General features: G+C 47.1%; 1 protein-coding gene across 2 annotated transcripts; it reads left to right on the top strand.

The window, feature by feature from the left end:
* On the top strand, positions 1-19,299 carry TOMM34 (translocase of outer mitochondrial membrane 34). Of its 2 annotated transcripts, none has more exons than XM_006147552.3 (8): positions 1-257; positions 6,355-6,454; positions 7,560-7,712; positions 8,668-8,837; positions 11,593-11,740; positions 18,369-18,495; positions 18,708-18,831; positions 19,010-19,299. In XM_006147552.3, exons 1-7 carry the CDS (start codon positions 131-133, stop codon positions 18,810-18,812), a joined length of 930 nt encoding a protein of 309 aa, XP_006147614.1. In that variant the 5' UTR covers positions 1-130; the 3' UTR covers positions 18,813-18,831; positions 19,010-19,299. The 2 variants fall into 2 exon arrangements, with proteins under 2 accessions (XP_006147614.1, XP_006147615.1); XM_006147553.3 differs by having other exon boundaries at positions 19,069-19,299.
* The last annotated feature ends 458 nt before the right edge of the window (positions 19,300-19,757 follow it).

Here is a 19,757-nt window from a genome sequence, read left to right on the forward strand (position 1 = left end):
CTCCGCCCGCCCCCTCGCGGCCGAGTTGGAGTAAGACCCGAGTCCCGGCCGCCGTGTTTCTCCCCGGACGCTGCCCTGCACGACTCGCGGGGAAACACAGGCGCCCCGCACTTGCCGGCTTGGCCCCGGGATGGCCCCCAAACCCCCAAACTCCGTGGCGGGGCTCCGCGCAGCCGGCAATCAGAGTTTTCGCAACGGCCAGTACGCCGAGGCCTCCGCGCTCTACGGCCGCGCGCTGCGGATGCTGCAGGCGCGAGGTACCACCCCGCTCCCATGCCTCCTCCGACCCCGGCACCTCTCCCCTACCCCCCCAACCACCACCCGACCTCGCCTTGTCCCTGTCGTCCTGGGGCAGCCCTCTCCCCGCGACCGGCCGTCCCACCAGGCCCTCTCATCACCCTTCCTGCCCCTTCCCGGCCTTAGTGTCCTACGAGAAACTTCCTCGGCCCCCTCCGCCTGCTTTGTAACTACCCAGTTGACCTCGTTCTAATCTCTCAAGATAAAGCGCAACCCTCCTCCCCACCAACTATCCATTGTTTTAAGTTAATATTTGTTGAGCACGCGTTTCATACTGTACAACACGACAGAGAAGGGCTTTTCTCAGATGGGGCATTCTTGTTTGGGGGCGGGGAGGTGTGGATCTTAAGCTCGTAAATCAGTGGACAAGATCTGTCGGATAATGAGGGATAATGAGGCTGCAAGAAGACAAATACAGTGTAGTGGGAAAAGCCGACTGGGGAATTTGAGTGTAGGAAATCAGGGACCACTTCTCTGAAGAAGTGCTATTTGCAGTGATGTCCGCATGAGAAGGAAGAGGCAGCCGACGCACAGTTTAGGATTCAGAGCATCCCAGGTTGAGGGGACTGCAATTAGAACAGCCCCAGACAGAATAAGCGTGGTCAAGCATGGTGCCTTCTAGGGGCTCAGACACCTGTGAGCCCCAGGAGGGTAGTGAGGCTGGTGGTGGGTTGGGTAGGCAGAACTTCATTGTGTAGGTGTTTTAAGCCCTGGGAAGCTACTAATAGTTGTTTGCTTTTAAGTTAATTATATTAATTATTATTATTATTGATTCGACCAGAAAGAGACAGAGAGTGGGAAAGCAAGAAAGCAAACCATCAGGTCTGGGACTTGAACCATAGTCAGCTGTGTGGGAGTTCAGTGCCTTTGCCACCATGCCACCTGCTGGCCCCTGTTGTTGTTTTTGTTTTTTTTTTAACTTTGCTTTGTTTGGGTATAGGGCATATATGCTTGCCAGAGAGAGAGGAAAATGAGAAATCACTCCTCAGAAGGGATGGCCATGCCACAGTCCCTTCCCCTTCAGTCTCCTTGGGATTTAGGGCTCACAGGCACACATACCTGGTGTGATTTTTAAGCCACTGGGCCCAGGACTCAAAGGCCATGTGGGATCCAGCGCCTTAACCCCCACCACCTGCTGGCCCCAGTTTTAAGCAGAGTAGTAACATATTCTTGTCAGTTCTCCTGGCCTCCAGCACACTTCCACCAACCACAGAGCTTTTCCCAAAAATCTTTTTTTAAATGATTTATTTAATTTTTATTTATTATTATTTTTTAATTTGACCAGAAAGAGAAAGTGAGAGCAAGCCACCAGGTCCAGGACTCAAACCTTGGGCAACCATGTGGGAGTATAGCATCTTAACTGCCATACCACCTGCTAGTCCCTACCCCAAATCTCTTATGCAAAGTGCCTTACCCAGGAGCCCCCATTAATTAAAGCCTTGACTTTTTCTTTTATTTTATTTTTGAGAGGCTTTTGCTATAAGGTACGTTCACTTGCCAGAAAGACAGAGAGAGACAGAAAGCGAGAAATCACCCTCCAGTGGGGATGGCCACGCTGCAATCCCTTCTCCTCCATTCTCCTCTCGGGATCTTGGGCACACACGCACACGCACCCAGTGTGAGTTTAAGCCACTGGGTCTGGGACTCGAACCATAGTCAACTACATGGGAGTGCAGCAACATAGCCATTACACTAACTGCTGGTCTCAAAGCCTTGACTTTTTTAACATTTTTTTATTTTGGAGAGATTTTTGCTATAGGGCGCATGTGTTCACCAGCCAGACAGAGAGAGACAGAGAGAGACAGAAAGCGAGAAATCACCCCCCAGGGGTATGGCCACTCCGCAATCCCTTCTCCTCCATTCTCCTCTCGGGATCTTGGGCACGCACGCACACGTGCCTGGCGTGAGTTTAAGCCACCGGGTCCGGGGCTCGAACCACGGTCAACTATGTGGGAGTTCAGCGACATAGCCATTACGCTAACTACTGGTCCCAAAGCCTTGACTTTTTTTTAAAGAATTGTTTTATTTAATCTTATTTATTAATATTATTATTATTATTTAATTTGACCAGAGAGATAAAGAAAATGAGACAACAATCCTCCAGATCTGGGACTCGAACCGTGGTCAGTCCAGTGTACATAACCATCATGCCACCTGCCGGCCCCACCCTTGACTTTGGAAAGGACCCGTGAATCCCATTTTCTGTGAACCCCTGCATAGGACCTAGTTCCTTTTGCTTTCCTTCTCTTTTTCTCGCCTAGCGTTTGCTGAGTGTTTTACTGTGTGGTAGACATCAGACACTTGTCGCTCATCTTCATTGTGGCTCTGGGTAAGGCTTTTATAGATGAAACCCAGAAGAGTTAGTTGCCTACTCCAGGGTTACACAATGGAAACCAGTCAGAACCAGGATTTGAATGTGGGTTTGTCTGGTGGTTAATTTTTTTTTTTTTTTTTTAAAGAAAGTTTTACTGTAGGGCACATGCACATGCCACAGAGACAGAGAGACAGAAGGTGAGAAGTCACCCCCCAAAGAGGTGGCCACACCACACCCCCTTCTCTCCCACTTTCCTCTTGGAATTTTGAGCACACACACACACACACACACACACACACACGCTCGGCATGAGGTTTAAGCCACTGCATGTGAAACTGAAACCATGATAGAATACATGGGAGTCCAGAGACATAACCATTACACCATCTGCTGGCCCCAGGTTTTTTAAATTTTTAATTATTTTACTAGACTTCTCCCCAGATCTCCAAATTCCAGTCTCTACTCTTTGACCTTTTTACAGCTTCAAGCCACTCTTTTGTCCCCCTCTCTTTTTCTGGAAAACCTCTTTCTTTTTTTTTTTTTTTTTTTTTTTCTTTTGGAGAGGTTTTTGCTATAGGGCACGTGCACTCACCAGAAAGACAGAGACAGAGAGACAGAAAGCGAGAAATCACCCCCCAAGGGGATGGTCACACAGCAAACCATTCTCCTCTCGGGATCTTGGGCATGCATGCACGCGTGCCCAGTGTGAGTTTAAGCCAGCAGGTCCAGGACTCGAACCAGGCTGACTACATGGGAGTCCAGCAATGTAGCCATTACGCTATCTGCTGGACCCTGGACAGTCCCCTTCTAGGCCATCAGCTCCCTTTGATGGAGTTGTTGAGGAATCTAAAGTACTGATGTTTCTGCCTTTTTCCCATTCCAGCTGGCCTGGAAGAGCTTATGCTATCATGTGGGTTTACTCTGGGCTCCTACAAAACCTGGCCTGGGGTCTAGAGTTAGCAGGGACTGGAGTTGAGTTCTGACCTTGCTGCCGGCTTCTGGATACCTTGTGGGCAAGTCTCTTGATTTCTCTGACCAACTTTCTTGATCTTGAAAGGAGCACAGGGCACAGCCTCACACAGTTACCCTCCCTGAGAGGCCACAGAGTGATACCTTCACGTGGTCGGTGAGCACATATGATCAGAGGGGTCAAATGACTTGTGCAGGAGTGTGGGCTGGATTGTTGGTTCAGATGCCCTTTCCCCACTCTTTTGCTGTTTCTGAGCAGCTGGGCTCTGGGGACTGGGATGGATTACAAGTTTTAAGTAATTGCATTTGCTCCTTAAGAGAAAGGACATAGTTTTGTTTATCACTGTATTTTCTGTTTCAGGGCCTGGCAAAATAAGAAAGAAAAAGAGCTATTAATTAATTAGGTTTGTTATTGTTGGTGTGGGATGAAAGACATCAAATATCAACATGTAACATGGTACTTGAAAAAAGCTCTTTGTAGGAGGATAAGCAAAATGATACCCCACTGGGGGCCAGCAGATGGTGTCATAGTTAAGTTGCTGGACTCCCACATGGCCAACCATGGTTTGAGTCCCAGATCTTGAGACTTGAAACTCATGCCAGGCACCGGTGCATATATGCCCAAGATCCCAGGAGGAGAATGAAGGAGAAGGGATTGTGACATGGCCATTCCCCCTCGGGTGATTTCTCACTTTTCTTTTTTCTGTCTCTTTTTTTTGAAGAGGTTTTTGCTATAGGGCATGTGCGCTCGTCAGACAGAGAGAGACAGAGAGACAGAAAGCAAGAAATCACCGCCCTGGGGGATGGCCAAGCCTCAATCCCTTCTCCTCCATTCTCCTCTCGGGATCTTGGGCATGCACGCACACACGCCTGGTGTGAGTTTTTTTGTTGTGTTTTGTTTTGTTTTTTGGAGAGGTTTTTGCTATAGGGCGCGTGCGCTCTCCAGACAGAGAAATAGAGAGACTCCAGACAGACAGAGAAATAGACAGAAAGCGAGAAATCACCCCCCAAGGGGTATGGCCACGCCGCAATCCCTTCTCCTCCATTCTCCTCTCGGGATCTTGGGCATGCAAGCACACACGCCCGGCATGAGTTTAAGCCACCGGGTCCGGGACTTGAACCGCGGTCGACTACATGGGAGTCCAGCGACATAGCCATTACGCTAACTGCTGGTCCCATGTCTCTCTCTTTTTAAAAAAAGAATTATTTTATTTCATTTATTATTATTATTTGTTCAGTTTGACCAGAGATAGAGAGAAAGGGAAAGTAGGAAAGCAAGCCTCCAGGTCCAGGACTCTAACTGTGGTCAGCCATGTGGGAGTCCAGCACCCCACTACCACACCACCTGCCAGCCCCTCTCTTTCTCTGTCCCTTTTACTGGTGAGCATATGCACCCAATGGCAAAAACCTCTAAAAGGAAAAAGAAAAAAAAAAAAAAAGATACCCCTTTGGAAAAGCTTCAACAGAAATAAATTGATACTGTCTTTTACCTGTGAATACATGCATAATAAAAACAGAGAAACATGCTTGAAGATATTTGTTATACACCAGCCTCAGGATTTTACTAGCTTTGGTGTTGGGTTGGTGGGGGGAGCACAAGAAAGAGGATGGGATCAGTGGACCTTTCCCCATATCAAAATTAAAAAGGTGGCCCCTGTAGTGCAGTGGTTAAGGGCTGTGCAGAGAGAACTGGATCCCACATGGCTGACTGCGGTTTGAATCCCATTGAAAAACACACTGGGCATGTATGTATGTGTGCTCGAATCTGGACAGGTTTCTCCCTATCTCTGTTTCTCTCTGGTGCACGTGTACCCTCTGGCAAAACAAAACAAATAAATGGAAAATAAAATTCAGGGTGGCCACAGTGAAGGTCTTGAACATCTGCAGTTCCTGAGGGTCAGGACAGCCTTTAGAGAAATGGCTCTTCTCCCCATTGGCAGCTGAGTGCGTCTGCCTCCCACCCCTGGTTAAGTTCTCCGTAGTCCCTCAGACCAGCTCACTTTCCTGGCAAAGTCCTCTGACATGGCCAGCTGAAACGACTCTGTTTTTTCATATCCCTACAATTCTTGATCAGTTTATTTTTCATGTGTTCTTTTCCTTTATTTTTTTTCTTTACTGGGTTTACATGCTTTTGGTAATAGAAGGAATACACACACACCTCCAGGTACTTATAGCATGGATTTCTTTTTCTTTTTTTTTTCTTTTTTTTTTTTTTTTTTTTGAGAGATTTTTTTTCTGTAGGGCACATGCACTTGCCCAAGAGACAGAGAGACAGAAAGCGAGAAATCACCCCCCAGAGTGTCTGGCCTTGCCACAATCCCATCTCTTCCACTCTCCTCTCGAGATTTTGAGCTCACACACACACACGTCCTGGGTGAGTTTTAAGCCACTGGGTGTGGACTCTAACCCTGATCGACTACATGGGAGTCCAATGATGTAACCATTACGCCATCTGCTGGTCCCAAGCATGGATTTCTTTTGAGGTAGGAGCCAGTCATTGTTTCTTTTGCCTGGTGCTGAGTTCAGTGCTGAAGTGAACAAGAAGATGCCTAGTTCCCTGTGAATGGCAGGATGCTCAGTGCCCTCGGTCTCATGTGAGAATGACAAACATGCTGGCCCGTGGGGCTGACAAGCCTGAACAGGTTACAGCCTTCTCTGTGGCCCTCCCCAAAGCCCAGAGAGCTCCAGGCGTGAAATGCATCAGGTGTGCTGAGGCACCCACTCCCCTGAGATCATTGAAGATCTTCTCCCTCTTTCTGTCTCCACTTGGGCAGGTTCTTCAGACCCCGAGGAAGAAAGTGTTCTCTATTCCAACCGAGCAGCTTGCCACCTGAAGGACGGAAACTGCACAGACTGCATCGAAGACTGCACTTCGTAAGTGGCCGGGGAGACTTCGGGGCGCCTAGGTCTCAGAAGACGAGACTGGGTTTTTTTGGTTTGTTTCTTTTTTGGAAAGATCCCAATACATTTGTGACAGATATTAGAAAGTGTCACTGTCACCGGGTCACTCACAATAGGAGACTCTGCTTGGTCCTCTTGGCCCCTGACTTGTGTCTTTGGGGTGTCGGCTCTGCTGCTGGTGAAGGAGTAACAAGCAGTTAGAGGGAGGTTAAAGTCATCGTCATACTTGGGACCTGGGGATGACAGAGGGTTGCAGGCCCATGACTGGCTCGCCTGGTGTTTTCCTGGGTTGTGTGTGTACGTGCGCACGTGTGCTGGGGCAGAGGTGGGGGGTAAGGGAAGAAGGCAAGATAGTGGTTAGTACGTTGTCTTAAAAGAAGCAGAGAGAAAGTGGTATCCCTCAATGGGCAATTTCCCACACTTCTTCCTTCTCCGAGCCAGTCTAATATCGCTGCCTGTGGTCATTGCTAAGCTAGCACACAAACCCTAAATACGTTCTCAGATCTGATGTCCTGTGAAAGGGCCTTCAGTCTGTGCCTGGGCGGTAGATGGGAGAGGATAGGGCAGGTGGGTATGCTCCTGGAGCCTGTGCTGGATCATTTGTACAAGCCCCGTGCTCAGGTTCCTTCTTCAAGTGCTCACCACCTCTCTGTAGGGTAAATTTACCATCCTGCCCAGGCCAGAGTGAGCTGCTGCAGGTTGGGGTGGTGCTGGGATCCCATGGTGAGTGACTGAGGTGGCATTCTAATGCTGTCTCATCTAACTCCAAAGCCTGTTTGTTACTTCACCTGGACCACAACTCTAAAGCCTCATAGTAGCAATGAAGCCCTAAGGTACTTGTTCTGGATGTTGAGGGGACTGAATCTGTGAATGCTGATGCAGATGCTCACAGATTTCGCTTTGTTAGTGTGGTCCCTTCTGACTTCAGTCTAAGCCGAAGAGCCCGCTTTCCACAGTTTGACCTTTTTAGCAGTGTCTCCCTGCCAGAATGACCTCTCGTACTAAGTGTTGCAGGAAGAGACCGTGCAGGAGCCTTGGTGGCTCATCAGCCAGGTGACATTTTTGCCTCCCGTTCTAGAGCCCTGGCCTTGGTTCCCTTCAGCATCAAGCCCCTGCTACGGCGAGCCTCTGCCTATGAGGCTCTGGAGAAGTATTCCCTGGCCTACGTCGACTATAAGACTGTGCTGCAGATTGACAGCAGCTTGACGTCAGCCCTGGAAGGCGTCAACAGGTGAGCCCAGTTCCCTGGGCCTTTGTGAGTGATGTATGCTGAGTGATGTGCTCGGTGCTGGAGACCAGTTAGCAGAATGGGAATGGTCACCAAGTGGTATGTTAAGCTGCAATCTGAAGAACTGGGAGGAGTCAATGGGGCCTAGGAGGTGGGGATGGGAAGTGGAGATCGTCCTGGGTAGAGGACAAGGCTTATGCAAAGGCTTGAACCTAGGGCCAGGAGGGAATGTGAGCCATGGTAAAGCTGGAGAGGAGGGAATGGACCAGATCTCACAGGCCAGGTTGGTCCAGGGATTTCAGAACCACTGAAATGTAGTATTTGAGAATGACATGGTAAGGTTTACACTTTTTTAAAAATTTTATTTATTATTATTTTTAATTTGCTATAGAACAAGTGCATTCATCAGAGAGACACAGAGAGAGAGGGGGAAAGCGAGAAAGCAAGCTGCCATTCCAGAACGTGAACCATGGTCGGCCATGTGGGAGTCCAGCACTTTAACCACTGTGCCACCTGCTCCTCTGTAAGGTTTACACTTTAAAAAAAAAAAAGTCTGAGCATTAATCAGATGTCAGGCATTCTCATGGCTTTGTGTCAGATTCACTAAGAATGTATAAAATAATTAAAACGTAGGATCCCGTCATACTTGCAGGGGAGTGTGTAGTGTTGGGAGCAAGGTCTCAATCCCCTTAGCAAGCAGGAGAACAGCACTTTGAAGTTAACAGAATGTGACTTAGCTCGAGGGAAGGAGGGTCACGTGACTTATCTGAGAAGGCGTTCGTGGGTGCCAGACTCCTGTTCCTTCATTGCAGTGGGTTGGAGGGTACCAGGAGACGGTTCAGACCAGTCACCATAAGTCAGGCTCTTCTGAAAGGGCCTCCCCCGCTTGGGTGTGTGAAAGAACAAGTATTTTCTCAACCCAGCTGGAAACCTCGCTGCAATCCTGCCTGTTTTCCAGAATGACCAGAGCGCTCATGGACTCGCTCGGGCCTGAGTGGCGCCGGAAGTTGCCCTCCATCCCCTTGGTGCCTGTTTCAGCTCAGAAGCGGTGGGATCCTTTGCCTTCGGAGAACCACAAAGAGACAGCTAAAAGCAAGTCCAAAGAAACCGTTCCTTCAAAGAACAGAGGTGAGCTGCAGCTCCCTGCCCAGATTCTGACAGCCTCCTGGCAGCCACTTCCTTTAGAGTAGTTTGTAATAGCTGACTATAAAGTCATCTTACAAAGTGAAAACCAGAAGAAAACAAAAAAGTCTTAACTACTCAGTGATGCTTTCCTTAACTGTACGTGAGAGTGATGATGAGACGGGCCTCCCAGCTGTAAGGAGTGAATGGTATAAGGCAGGTGAAAGTCCCAGGCTGGCCCGTAGGTCGGTTTCCAGGATTAGTACCCTTCTCTCTCCTCTGGAATGTGTCACCTAGGATATTTGGGTTAATTCAACATGGTAAAATAACAGACTTTTATTAGTTCATATAACTGAACAGTCCAGAGAGAGTTCAGGTAACAGTCCAGAGTTCAGGCAAGGTGTGCTTCAGCCGTTCTCTGCGTTGTCGAACTCTGACTCCGTTTCTCCCAGCTCTCTTCTCTGTCGTGTCAGCTTTGTCTCTAAGCAGGCTCCCCTCCTGCTAGTAAAATGGCAGCAGCAGTTCCTGGCCTCACATTCCTCTTAACCTGGAAGAAGAAAGATTTTTTTTTTTTTTTTAATTTCTTTTTTCTGATAGCTCACTAAGAAGAAAAGGTTTTCCCCCTCAGTTCTGGCTCACATTATCTCGATCTCTCCTGGCCTATTTGGTTATAGGCCATTCCTTGAACTCTCCACTGTGACCAGGGCATGAGCTCTGTGATTAGCTCACCCGAACCATGTGCCCCATCTCCTTAGCTAGAGGGCTATGCTTCTTCCCCTGGGGCACATACACTGTGTGAATCCTCGGGGAAAGATGAAAAGGGGAGAGCAAGCCCAGCAGCCCAGACCAGGAGACTGTCCACCTGACATGAACAGGCCGATTGTCAGGCAGGGCCTCTCTAGGGAGCTCTTTGAATGTTCCAGGAAATTGTCCCAACCGAGCAGGCTGGTGAGTGAGGTTCGGGAGACAGGAGGGGTCAGGGCCGGAGCACTGCCACACGTCAGTTACTGTTAGGGGTGAACAGCGGGCAGGAGTTACTCCCCTTTCCAAGAGGACACCTCTGGCCACCACTGGTTTGTGGCAGCCTGGGAAGTATCCCTCATTCTTTCCTAGAATGAAAATGTGCAGTGCTAATGGACGAGATGGGTTCAGTGCACCCACTGTCCGTTTTATTCTGTCAGAGTGGCTGAGACACACGTGTTCCCGGCCCTGTGCTAAGCACTGAGACAGAGAAGATGAGCAGAATTGACCCTCAGGAAGCTCTCAGTCTAATGAGACTGAGAAACATAAGAAAGCAGTTTTAAAATACAGGGAGATAAAGATGTACAATTGAATGTAAACCAGGAGTCACAATTAAAAGAAAAATGGATAAAAATGAAACTGAAGACAAGAAGAGCAAGTACTTTAGAGGCTTTAGTGTGGGGGGAGTTCAAAATAAGAAGCGGCTGAAGCACGTTGGGGAGTCAGGGAGAGGCGTGCAGAGGAGGTAGCAGTAGAGGATCTGGAGCTGGACTTGAAGGATGAGGTCACCAGGTGGGCAGGGAGCGGGGAGAGGATTCCTGGCAGAGACAGCGGAGCGCATTGCAGGATGAAAGCGCACGGGAAGGGCAGCAGCATTGTGTTACAGAGCGGAAGCTGTGCACATAATTCAGCCACTGCTGCTTCTAGAGAAACGTGTGCATATGTGCACAGGAGAGGTGTACAGGGATGCTCAGAGCAGAGTGTTCATAATAGCAAAAAACGACACTGGAAATAACCCAGGTCTCTGTGAGCAGGAGAACGGGTCAGTCGTTTGTGGTTGCAACATTGAAAATGAACCAGCCTCAGGCATACCTGTCAGTGTGGATGAATCGCAGGACTGTAATGTTGAGGGGGAAAAAGAAAACTAAGTCATGAAAGAATATGTAGATAAATCATTAAAAAAAATAATAATAAATTTAAAAAACACAGGGGAAGAACAGAATTGGGTGGATTGATTTGGGGAAGCCCCCGCATGACTTCAGAGGCCCTCATCATGTTCTGTTTCTTAAGCTAGGGGATGAGTCCTGGGTGTTAGTTTCATTCCTATAACCTTATCCTTGTCATAAATATTCAACACTTGATAGTTTTTAAAAATTAAAAAAGCAGGTGATGTGGAGCCAAGCCTGGAACACAATTGGGGCCAACCAGTGAAAGGCCCGAACACCAAGTTGAACAGCTTGGATTTTCCCTTGTTCTCTCTTTTCACTCTCTCCTCTCTCCCTGAAGGCTGGAGCAGAACCACATGTGAGGGGGCATCTCACAGGCTTATCCCAGAACAGTTGAGGAATAACAGGCCCTTCTGCCCTTTTTCTGAAAGCCCTAAAGTCACAGCCTTTCTTTACTATCTCATGTAGTCTCAGGTTGACCCTAAAAATAGCCCTGTCTAGAGTAAATACTGCCCATTGTATTGGTGAGGAGATTGAGGTCTAGAAGGTAGGCAGCTCACACACGGTCTTCCAGGGACCCAATGACAAGACCGGGGATGCTTTTTATCATGTGTGTTACGTGCGTGTGTAAGTATGTTTATATGAGGAGTCCCCAACCTCCTCTGAATGAAAAACTTTCCATTTCCCAGAAGCTGTAACTTGGGAAAAGTCGTTCACCAGGAAGGGTCATGTGCAACAGCACAGGAGCGCTGTGGGGGAGTGGACAGCGCGGGAGAGACAGTGCTGAAGAGAGCTTGCTGATCTCAGTTGGGTACCTGCTCCATGGTTTTTTCCTCTTCTGAATTTGTATCTAGTGCCTTCTGCTGGGGATGTGGAGAGAGCCAAAGTTCTGAAGGAAGAAGGCAATGAGCTTGTAAAGAAGGGAAACCATAAGAAAGCTATTGAGAAGTACAGTGAAAGCCTCTTGTTTAATAACTTGGAATCTGCCACGTACAGCAACAGGTATATCGGCACAGCTGCTGGCCTGGGGGATTTCAGGACCTCGGATGTTTCATTCCATAATCTTCTCTTGGACTGTGGTGGGCTCTTCATCCCTAGCATTTGGTCGCCCCAAAATATGCATTCACACTGTGAGCTGGGCTTTGCTCTCTTAAAGGAGTAGAAACCAAGGGATGCCAGAGGGTAGCCTGGGCTTCATTAGCCCTCTCCCTGGAATTTTTATTAACCATAGAAAATATGCATACACTGTAAGTAAAGCACTGTGCTTGCTTTTACTTATAATGTAAGTATGCAAACAAAACCTGACCCCCGTGGTTAGCCTCTCCACCCTCCTGATCCCACCCCATGGCTTCTCTAAGACCCTCCAGTTAGAAATGTCAGCACCATCTTTGTCTGGGTGTGCAGTAACTACTGCCTGGCCTGATAGCAGAAAGGAGGGATGCAGTCTAGCCTAGAGGTTAGACCTAGGGCCTGTGGAAGGCCTGGTGCCAGCAGGTGCTGGCAATAACCACTGACAGAGCTGAGCTTGGGAGCCAGGGCACTGTCCTGTCAGTGTGTGCAAGTCACTGCTCAGCAGCAGTGCTCAGAGCTGTAGGTGGTAAGTGGGCTCCCTGTTTTAAAGTTGAGAAAAATCTAAGCTCAGAGAAGGAAGGGTTTTGCCTAAGCCCACCCCGCCACTAAATAGTGGTTCCAGAATTAGAATCTGGCTCCAGTGACATCTCTCCGTTAGTTTTACTGCAGAAGCTGAAACATTCAGCAAGGGACCATGTCTGATCCAAGTGTTTATTAGCAATGTTATAGATCTGTTTCTCCTTTCCGACCAGCTACACATATCATTCTCCAGGTCAGAAATCTCGAATCTAGTATAGGCTCACTGTTCCTTTTTCAGAACTTTTGGGATAAAGTGGGTTTCAGATTTTAATAAGGTAATATATTGTGTTTACTGAATTATATAATACCCCAGGAGGGTCTGGGACAGTTTACTGATGTTCATTGTTGGTATTCCTGCAGTGAAATGTGAATATTCCATGGTCACATGGGGTGGGATAAAGAAACTAAATAGTCTCATGTCAGTTCAGGTCAGGTTTTGCTGCCAGACGAGTTGAAAAGCGAATGTTTAGTTTTAAAGCTTGGGTTCTGGGATTTTGGACCTGTGATTTTACTCACTGATTGGAACAGGGTACCTCAGGGCATACTTGAAAAAGCCTGCTGCCCATTTGTGTGGTGTCTCTCTCAGACTCCTCTGTGGGCTCTGTGGCCTTGCTCAGCACCATATGCTGCCGAACATCGTTGCCCTGTTTTCCTGGATTTTCACCACATCCAGGACAATATTTTATATAAATACTGTTCGTGCAAATGTGCCACACTATCTCAATTATTACTGCTTTATAATATCTTCTAGGGCTGGTCCTCACCTTCTTAATTAGAGCACCCCTGTCCGTTTTTCCATGTTTGCTCTTTTGGCTAAACATTGTCTTAGGATCATTTTGACAAATTCCAAAGAATATCTTGTTGGGCAGCTTTTGATTGTGATTGCATTGAATTTACAAATTTAATTTAGAGCACTGATTACAAAACTGAATTTTCATCCATTGTAGCTGAAATTACACCATCTCCTGGGACATCCTGGGTGTAGGCTTAATGCCTCACCTGTGCATATCATCTGTAGGAATCCAGGTCTAGAAACCGGCTTACTTCAGTTACTCTATGTAGGTGAGACCTGACTGCTCGGCACCACTCAGTACCAATACCTACAACTTGCCAGGCCCAGAATGGCCCTCTCATTTAGTACTCACAAGAGTTCTTCAAGTTAGATCATCAGGCTGTTTTTACCTGAACAGGCTCAGAAAGATGAATGAATGAACACAAAGTTAAACTACTGATGTCACAGCCCTGGGATTTGTGCCAGGTCTTTGTGATGCCAAAGCTTATGTTTCTTTTCACCCACTCATGTTATCTCCCAGACTCCTTTGTAATTAAAACCCTTCTGACCAGATGCAGAATCATTTCTGCTTACCAAAATCCAAGGGTGTTTATTTTATAAGCCAAAGTTACGCATCTTTGTCACCTTAAATACAATCTTTAGAAGTAATACATAATCATCATATAGAATCATATATAACCACTCGTGACATTTATTTTCTGGAATCTCTATATGTGCACAGTGTTAATATTGTGGTTCCTCTACTTGCCAAAATCTTGGCTGGTTTTTTACATTGGCAGAGTCCATTTAGGAGGAAACTTAGTTTCTTTCTTTTAGATTTTTGTCAGAGTGTTTACGCTTGCTGGGAAGAGACAGAGAGAGGGGAAAAGTGAAGACCATTCCCCCAGGGAATGATCATCCTGCAGTCCCTTCTCCATTCCCTTCTTGGGATTTTGGGCATGCACACACTTGGGCCAGCATGATTTTTTTAAACCACCAGGTTCAGGATTCGAACCACCACCGGCTATGTGGGAATCTAGCACCTTAACCACCATGCTACCTGTTGGCCCTGAAAACTTAGTTTTTTTAGACTTTCTGTTCAAAGTTTACATCAGAGACCATCATTCTGAAGATCATCTTAGTGACCTTCCACAACCATTTTATTTTGCTCATAATTTCAGAGTCAGGAATTTGAGAAGGGCAGTTTTCATCTGGGGTCTTGTTCAGGGTTAACAAGATGGTAGCGAGGGCCAGAGTCATCTGCAAGCTTCTTGGTGCATATCTGGCATCCAGGCAGGGAAGACTCAGATGGCTGGGGATGGACCTGCTAGAGCGCATGCTGGCACCTTTTTCACATGTGTGGCTTGGGCTTCCTCTTAACATGGTGGCCTGGGAGTAGCTGGCTTTTTACCTGGTAGCTCAAGGCTCCAAGAGTGAGTGTTCCTGCAGACCGAGGTGGGAGCTCTAAGGCCTATTCAGACTCAGCCTTAGAATCCTGTCACTTCTCTGTACTCTGTCAGCCAGAGCAGGTAGTCAAATCCTGCTCCCAAAGGAAGAGACCGAATACCCTCTGCCTCTCAATGGGAAGAGTGCCATAGAACCTGTGCCTGTCTTTAAATTGCTACAGGAAGGTTTTTCTTTTTTAATTTATAAATTCTATGCAATCAGAAAACAATAGAATTTTTTTCTTTTTAATTTATAATAATGTTTCCATATTTGTCAGGAAGAAATGAGAATTTAGTGTATGGGAGTGTGAGGAAGTGAGGGATTAGTCAACAAATGGTATTGGGTTGGTTGGGTAACAGTTAAAAATAAACCCAATTCCTACCTCATTCCTAATTTTAAAATGTATCTTAGGTAGATAACAGTTTCAGATATAAAACATGAAACCATTAAGTTCTAAAAAACACATGGATTAATTATCTTGCAGTGGAGGCAGTATATCTTTTTCCTAAGTTGCTGGAGGGCCCATGCGCTCACCAGAGACAGACAGACAGAGAGAGAGAGAAAGAGGGAGAAGGCACCCCACAGTGGGACATGGTCATACTATAATCCCTTCTTCCTTTCTCCAGCCTGTCTGGATTTGGGGCATGCGCTCACACACACTGGGAGTGTTTTTCAAGCCACCCAGGATTTGAACCATGGTTGGTCTTGTGCAGTTTGGCTTCCTTAACCACTAGGCTAAAGAGCATGCCCAGCATGTTTGGTTTTGGGTTTTTTTGTTTGTTTGTTTGTTTATTTTTTAGAGAAAGATTTTTGCTAGAGGGTGCATGTGCTTGCTAGAGAGATAGAGAGGCAGAAAGTGGGAAATCACCTTCACCCCCAGGGAGAGGGCCATGCCACAGTCTCTTCTCCTCCATTCTTCTCTTGGGATTTTGGGCATGCATGCACATGTACCCAGCATAGCTCAAACTTCAGTCAACTGTGGGAGTCCAGTGACATAACCATTATGCCATCTGCTGGTCCCAGGATGGTATTCTCATGTGGGGAGAAGACTCATAGAAGTCATTAAAGGGAAAGTTGGATAAATTTAATTTCATAATTTTATAAGATTAAAAAATCTTATGTAAAGGTGTTTAGCTTTATCCATTTTTAATTTTCTAAAGAGTTTGTGCATTCACCAGAGTGAGAGGAAGTGAGAAAGCAACCCCATGGGGAATCATCACTTTGTAGTTCCTTTCCCATTTCTCCTTTTGGGAGTGTCTTTTTCAGGTCATCAGGTCTGGCACTCAGACTGCACAGTTAGCCATGTGGGATCCAGCCACCTTAACCACCACTCCACTGGCTGGCCCTGAGGTTCATTCATTCATTTATTTATTTATTTTGGGGATATTTTTGCTATAGGGTATGTGTACTCACCAGAGAGACAGAGAGACAGAAAGCAAGACATTACCCTCCAGGGAATGGCCATGCCAAAATCCCTTCTCCCCATTCTCCTCTTGGGATCTTGGCCACAAATGCACATGCACCCAGTATGAGTTTTTAGTCGCTGGGTCTGGGACTCGAACTGTGGTCAACTATGTGAGAGTCCAGCAATGTAATCATTATGCTATCTGCTGATCTAAGAACTTCATCCATTTTTAAGGAACTGAATTAAAACAGTAATACCATTTTCTTCCATATTGGCAGAAATTAAAGTTTGAGACTCAGGAGTGGTAAAGTTGTAGGAAAAATAGGCTCTTTCAGTAACTGTTTTGGGGCCAGCCTGTGGCATTGTTAAGGCTGGAGCCCACACGGCCAACCTTGCAATGCGAGGCCAGGACCCAGAGGCTTGAGAAACATGGTAGGCACATGCATGGCCAAAATCCCAAAAGGAGGGAGACATGGAGAAGATGGATTGCAGTGTAACTGGTCTCGTGGGAGATTTATTTTTGCTTTCACTATGTCTCTGGTGAGCACAATGCACCCTCTAGCCAATGTAAATAAATCACTTCTTTAGGGTACAGGTTTTCTTTGGGGGAACGTTTCGGCAATAACAAAAATCTGAAATGCACATATCTTTGACACAGCAGTTCCTCCTAGAAGGATGTTCATTGCAGCATGATTCCTTTACAAACTGAAAACAATAAAAAAAAATACCTACTCCTTTCGGTCAAATAAATTATGGTACATCGAACTAAGTGAAAACTTTGCACCTCTGAAAACAGTGAGTGGGATGGATGGACTGACATATGAGCTTCAAGACATCTGACTGTCCTGTTTTTAGTGCCATGTTTTTAGCTTTCTAGCCCTTTGGACAGAAGGGCTAGGCTTGAATGTGGCAAATACAGGCTCTCTTTCCCATAGATAGAGAACATTTTGTTATGTGAAAGTACATGAGTATTTTTCCCCAACATTTTTATCATGAAAATTTTCAAAATGTAGGAGTTAGAAAAATTATACACTGATACCCATACACCTACCATCTAAATTCTGTGTCAGTATTTTGTTACATTTACTTTAGCACTATTTAGCCATCTGTTGATCCATCTTATGATTTTTGATACATTTCAGATAAATTATAGACATCTTCGCATTTCACCCCTAATAGGTCAACATATATGTCATTCATTAGAGTTCGGTACTTACGTGTTTGCTTTCTCTTAAAGTAGGTAAATTTGGGGGCTGGCAGGTGGCATGGTGGTTAAGGGAGCTGGGCTGTCACAAGGTGATGGCAGTTCGAGTCCCGGACCTGGAGGCTTACTTTCTCCCTTTCTCTCTCTCCCTCTGGTCAAATTAAATTAAAGTTAAATAAAATAATTTATTTTTTTTAAAAGGAGGGGGGTGACAGGTGGTGTGGTGGTCGCTGACTGTGGTTTGAATCCTGGACCTGGTGGCTTGATTTCTCACTTTCTTTCTTGCTCTCGCTCTGTCCCTCTCTGGTCAAATTAAAATAAATAAATAAAGTTAAATAAAGTAATAAAAAAAATTTAAAGGAAAAAAAGGCAGTTAAGTTTGGGGGCCAGCAGGTGGTACAGCAGTTGGGATGCCGAACTCCCACACATGGCCAACGTCAGTTCAGGTTCCGGACCTGGCAGCTTGCTTCCTTACTTTCTCTTTCTCTCCCTCTCACTGTGTCTCTCTCGGGTCAAACTGAAATAATAACAACAAATAAAATAATTCTTTGGAAAAAAATAAGTTTTTCATCTTTAAAGGGAAGATTTCAGGAAGCTGTTCTGTGTTCAAAAGAGCATGGTACAGAAAGGTGACACAGAGTGACAGAACTAAATGAGGTCAAGATCTGCAGTCATGCAGACACACAGGTTGAATTCAGGACCTCAAAACTAACAGTACCTTGTGCAAGTCCCATCACCCCTCAGAGCCAATATTTTTCATCTGTAAAAAAGAGCTAGGATTGTAGGGACCAGCAGTTGGCATAATGGCTGTGTCGCTGGACTCCCATGTAGTTGACCGCGATTCGAGTCACAGACCTGGTGGCTTAGACTCACACTGGGCATGTATGTGTGCATGCCCAAGATCCTGAGAGGAGAAGGGATTGTGGTGTGGCCATCCCCCCTGAGCGGTTATTTCTTGCTTTCTGTCTCTTTCTGGCAAGCACACGCACTCTATAGCAAAAACAAGCTAGGATTGTGGTGAGGATCTGAGGAGATACAAAGTCACCAGCACAGAGTAGTTGGTCAGCGACTGAGATTACTTCGCAGACTACCTCCCAGCCTGCAGGTGGCCATGAGCAGTGACTGACGTCTCCGACCTGGTCTTTGCCCTCAGAGCGCTGTGCTATTTGGTCCTGAAGCAGTACAGGGAGGCAGTGAAGGACTGCACAGAAGCCCTCCGGCTCGATGGAAAGAACGTGAAGGCGTTTTACAGACGGGCCCAGGCCTACAAGGCACTCAAGGTAAAGAGGTCCTGGCAAAAGCACCGGCGTCCTCCACACATTTATGCCAGTGAGGGCCCTTCCCGAGAAGAGTTTGTATCTGCTACGTTGTCCTCCCAGGTCCCCAGGATGGCTCAGGGCAGGCCAACGGCAGCCTTGGCAGCTGTCCCCACCCCAGCTGGATCCACCTCAGTCAGGCCCCTTCCCCTCACTCTTCTCCTCTCTTCTATTAGGACTATAAGTCCAGCTTGGCAGACATCAGCAGCCTCCTGCAGATTGAGCCCAGGAACGGCCCTGCACAGAAGTTGCGGCAGGAAGTTAACCAGAACCTAAACTAAAAACCCAGCAAGGCCACAGGTAAACCTCTGCCCAACCGTACCCAGAGAAGCCGCCTCTCCCTCTTCTGAAACCCAGCATGCCCCAGAGTGAACTCGAAGCACCCTTCTTAGAGGTGATGACCTCCCACCCCCTAAGAGGCTTTGCTTGTTCAAATTAAGCTCAGCGTAGTCAAACACAAACACCATTGTTTCACCAGGAAGGGCTCCTGTGAGAGCTGAAGTGTGACGCTGAAGCCCTGTCCCTGTTCCCCTGCAGACTCCCAGCGGATCTCATCAATGGCCTCCTCACAAAGCATTTGGCTGGGTCCCGTCCCTGGATGCTCCAGATTGAATCTCGCCCTGTAGCTTCATCAGCCCCCATGTCTCAGTGCAGTCCTGAACAGCTGAGCTCCAGGATAAAGGGCATGCTGCAAACCCCGGCCCACCTTCCCCGCAAGCGGCCCATGGAGCAGGTTCTCTAGGGCCACAGTCTCCTGTGTGCAGCTGCTGTCCCCACCCTGTCCTGGTGCAGTCTCTGTTTCTGAGCCCCAGTGCCTTTTGTCGGGCTCTCCTCTGGTGGGAAGGCAGAGTCCTGGCCCAGGAGGGCCCCGTCTGTGGCCCTGTGCTGCTGCCTTCTGCATGGAGGCACCCGAGCTGTCCTCCTCCAGGTGAGATGGGAAGAGGCTTCCTTGAGGTCAGTGTCCTTCCTCTCTGGGCAGGCACTTGCCTTTTTGCCCCAAGAGTGGCCTTGTACAGGTTTCCTAGTTCTCTGTAATATGTTGAAGTTCATTTGAATTGACGATGTTGAACTGTGTTTGAGCTATTGCATTAAAAGGCTTTCTTCTACATAAATGCATGTTGCGCTCCTTTATGGGCTTTTCGGCTTCGGGCCTGCAACTTCATAATGATAGTGATAAATAGTGTCTGCATGGGTCAGGCATGGTCTACAGTGCTAGGGTGACACCA

The sequence above is a fragment of the Tupaia chinensis genome, unplaced genomic scaffold (assembly GCF_000334495.1).
Source record: "Tupaia chinensis unplaced genomic scaffold, TupChi_1.0 Scaffold000216_1, whole genome shotgun sequence".
Taxonomy (NCBI): domain Eukaryota; kingdom Metazoa; phylum Chordata; class Mammalia; order Scandentia; family Tupaiidae; genus Tupaia; species Tupaia belangeri.

What these genes read in the sequence shown, in the direction of transcription:
- TOMM34 (XM_006147552.3), top strand. Translation starts at nt 131, where the DNA reads ATGGCCCCCAAACCCCCAAACTCCGTGGCGGGGCTCCGCGCAGCCGGC. An exon ending in TGCATCGAAGACTGCACTTC is followed by an intron (nt 6,455 to 7,559) that starts GTAAGTGGCCGG and finishes CTCCCGTTCTAG; the next exon opens with AGCCCTGGCCTTGGTTCCCT. An exon ending in TCTGCCACGTACAGCAACAG is followed by an intron (nt 11,741 to 18,368) that starts GTATATCGGCAC and finishes CTTTGCCCTCAG; the next exon opens with AGCGCTGTGCTATTTGGTCC.